Source organism: Cyprinus carpio, chromosome A1 (assembly GCF_018340385.1).
Source record: "Cyprinus carpio isolate SPL01 chromosome A1, ASM1834038v1, whole genome shotgun sequence".
Classification (NCBI taxonomy): Eukaryota; Metazoa; Chordata; class Actinopteri; order Cypriniformes; family Cyprinidae; genus Cyprinus; species Cyprinus carpio.
In genome coordinates this window covers 36,699,282-36,702,215 of record NC_056572.1, presented here as the reverse complement: position 1 = coordinate 36,702,215, position 2,934 = coordinate 36,699,282, and the positions used below count along the sequence as shown (strand labels likewise).

Sequence of the window (2,934 nt, the reverse complement as noted above, 5' to 3'; positions counted from 1 at the left end):
TTTTGAAAATATTAATAATAATTTATTACTACACCTTTTTGTGGTCCAGGGTCACTTATCCAGGTATCACTAATAACTGGAATGCACCCATCTGCCAAAAATAAATAAATAAATAATAGTACTTTTTACTCTCTTAATGCATGTGGTCTTATTTTTTAATGTTTGAGAGAAACAGCGGTAGAATTCATCCTGGAACACATGGAGTCCCTGAACGACACAGGAACGATCCAACTTGGCAGAAATTCACGGAAAAACAGTAAGCGGTTAAGAACGGTTCATATTTTACATGAAGGATTAATAAAACTTTGGTTTCAGAATCACACAAGGTTGGAAACTCTCAGAATGAACGCAACACTTAATATGAGACTGGCACAGTGCGCTGCTGTGTTATGATATAAAACCTTAAACTAGAAGAATAGGCTAAAGTTAAAGAGAACGCCAACGACAACATGAAGTGGCTTCTGATGTGTTTATGCATCTGAACTGGCAAATTTACTTCTAAATGTGAAACTGACAGAACTATTAATATCATCTCTCCGTGGTCTTGGTTGTTTGGAAAATTGGAAAAACCGCTAATATATATATATATATGATGAATTGTGTATTATAATACTAATGCATTTATTAAACCCAACAAACATAGAATGTTCCTCTAGCGTTTCTCATTCTTGTTGGTTCTTTTTTATTCAGACAATAACCTTCCCAGAACGTTCTAGCATTAGCCGGAAATCAATAATAATTATTAGTTATAATAAACACACAGAATTATTAATTAACCATATTTTCTCAAGGCTTGCTCAACATTTCATTTCAGACTTAATGTTTTTAAACCACAGTAACTCAAGCGGGCGCTGTCATTAAACCAGATGTGTTATCATTCCAGCTGGCTATATATCAGCATGTTTACCTAACCTGCTTTATTAGGGCTCTGTGTCTCTGAAAGCGCTCGTGTTCACATGGTGAAATGAACATTTCACAATTCTCTCCACAGTTGGGCAGTTTGTAGAAAACACCCAGCAACACAAACACAGAAAATGACACCATTATGTTTCCATTAGGAGTGTTTTATTCCAGACTCGTTCTGAGTCCAAGCAACAGAAACTCAACCAACACACACAGCGTAAACACACAATCCCCACAAACTCACTCATGAACACAGTCCAGACGTCAGTCAGAAGAATTGACCGCTCAATAACTATAAACAAAGCTTTAAACAAAAGCACCGTTCATCATCTCGCAGCAGCACACGCGTGCAGGCAAGAGCTCATGACACACACACACACACACACACACACACACACACACACTTTCTCTGTATCACTTTCAGACAGATGAAATCAGGCAACAAGAACAGACAGAACTTCTGTCCGTAACCAAGAACCGCAGCTTTAAGGAGGATTCCTGACTGAGCTCCATCCATCTGTACCCTCTGGATCTCATCGGAAAAACACTCAGGCCACATTTCACCCCAAAATCAACACAAATCAAGAAGAAGAAATTTTTTTTTTAAATCCCTGGTTTTTTATTACAATAATAAAAAAAAAAAAAAAAAAAAAAAAAAAAAAAAAACATGATTTAAATTTAGCAATACAAATAAAGCCATTATATACAATTATTTCACTATTTAAATCCTATGTTATTGTTTTTTCCTCACATTATTATTATGATTCTAACATTATGATAGTGTTTTGGTTCACAAAACATGCATTATTAAGTTTTGTTTAAATATGTTTAATTATTATTCACAAATCAAGCTTAATAACAATTGTAATAATAATATGAATAATATAATTTATAATAATAATAATAATTATTATTATTATTATTATATCAGCAAAGTTAAAGTAAATGAAATATTCATACATAATGGCAGGATTTACAGTATTGAATTTCAATTTAATTTATGCTGATTAAAGAACAGTATTACTGTAAAATTGAAACATTTGACAGTAATTCATCTAAAGAAACCCCATCTGAAAATTATGAATCATAAATAAAAATTAAAAAAGCCTCTGGATGAAGCAGTTATTTTGGAGGGGCAATGTGTTTAATTATTATTAAAATTATCTCAAAAACTGGTTCTAAAATAATTAATACTAAATATAATTTCTTATTTATTTCATTGGATTTTGGGATAAAATGTGACCCGGACTGAAGCATGAACAAAAAAAGAAGGTATGTTCTGCTGAGATTCACCCCGAGTGCACAGTTTAACACCAGCAGAGGTCTGTTTGTGCGTCTCTCAGTCTGTGTCTATGTGGCAGGGGTTTGTTCCCGCGTCCAGAGACGCTCGGTAGAGTCTGATGAAGTCTTCATAGAGAGCAGCACATCCCAGCCACGCTTCCTGGAACCGCACGGCGCCCGTGAAGAGGAGCTCGCCCTGTCCTGCTCGCGGGCCGCACCGCCGCGGTGTCTTCACACGACCCGTCCACCGTCCGCGCCCGCGCTCCCCGCCACCGGACACAAACACACGGCTCTTCTGACGGTACACGTGACTCAACGACAACACCACTGACGCCTCACCTTCATCCTCCTCCTCCTCCACGTGATGAACACTGCCGCGCACCACTGAGAGAAAGAGCAGCAGCAGTGACAGAGATTTACCATCATTTACAGAATAAAAGTCACATTTTTTAACATCTGAAATGTGCTGCAGCTTATATAATGCAATTAATATCATGCAGGCAAAACATGCATGAAGTATTTTCATTTTAATTAAGCTAATAGTGTAAATAATGGGGTAAATAAGAGTTTAAAGCAGTAAGAAACAGGTGGATCTTACCGAAGTCACTGGTGCAGATCGCCATCAGCAGCTCCTCATCAGCGCAGGGCCTGCATGCAGCTGAAACACACACACACACAAAGTTCTTGCTGACTGATAATATATTTTTGATCACAATGGCTCCAAAAACATCAATCAACATTCCAGCTATT

The 2,934-nt window shown here is 37.0% G+C and overlaps 1 protein-coding gene across 1 annotated transcript; it reads right to left on the bottom strand.

Moving 5' to 3' along the window:
- Positions 1-1,543: 1,543 nt before the first annotated feature.
- On the bottom strand, positions 1,544-2,856 carry LOC122146424 (meteorin-like protein). The gene is made up of 2 exons (XM_042765002.1): positions 2,783-2,856; positions 1,544-2,568 (listed from the first exon to the last, which is right to left on the bottom strand). The coding sequence occupies exons 1-2, from the start codon at positions 2,805-2,807 to the stop codon at positions 2,243-2,245; spliced, it is 351 nt and encodes a 116-aa protein (XP_042620936.1). The 5' UTR covers positions 2,808-2,856; the 3' UTR covers positions 1,544-2,242.
- Positions 2,857-2,934: the final 78 nt, after the last annotated feature.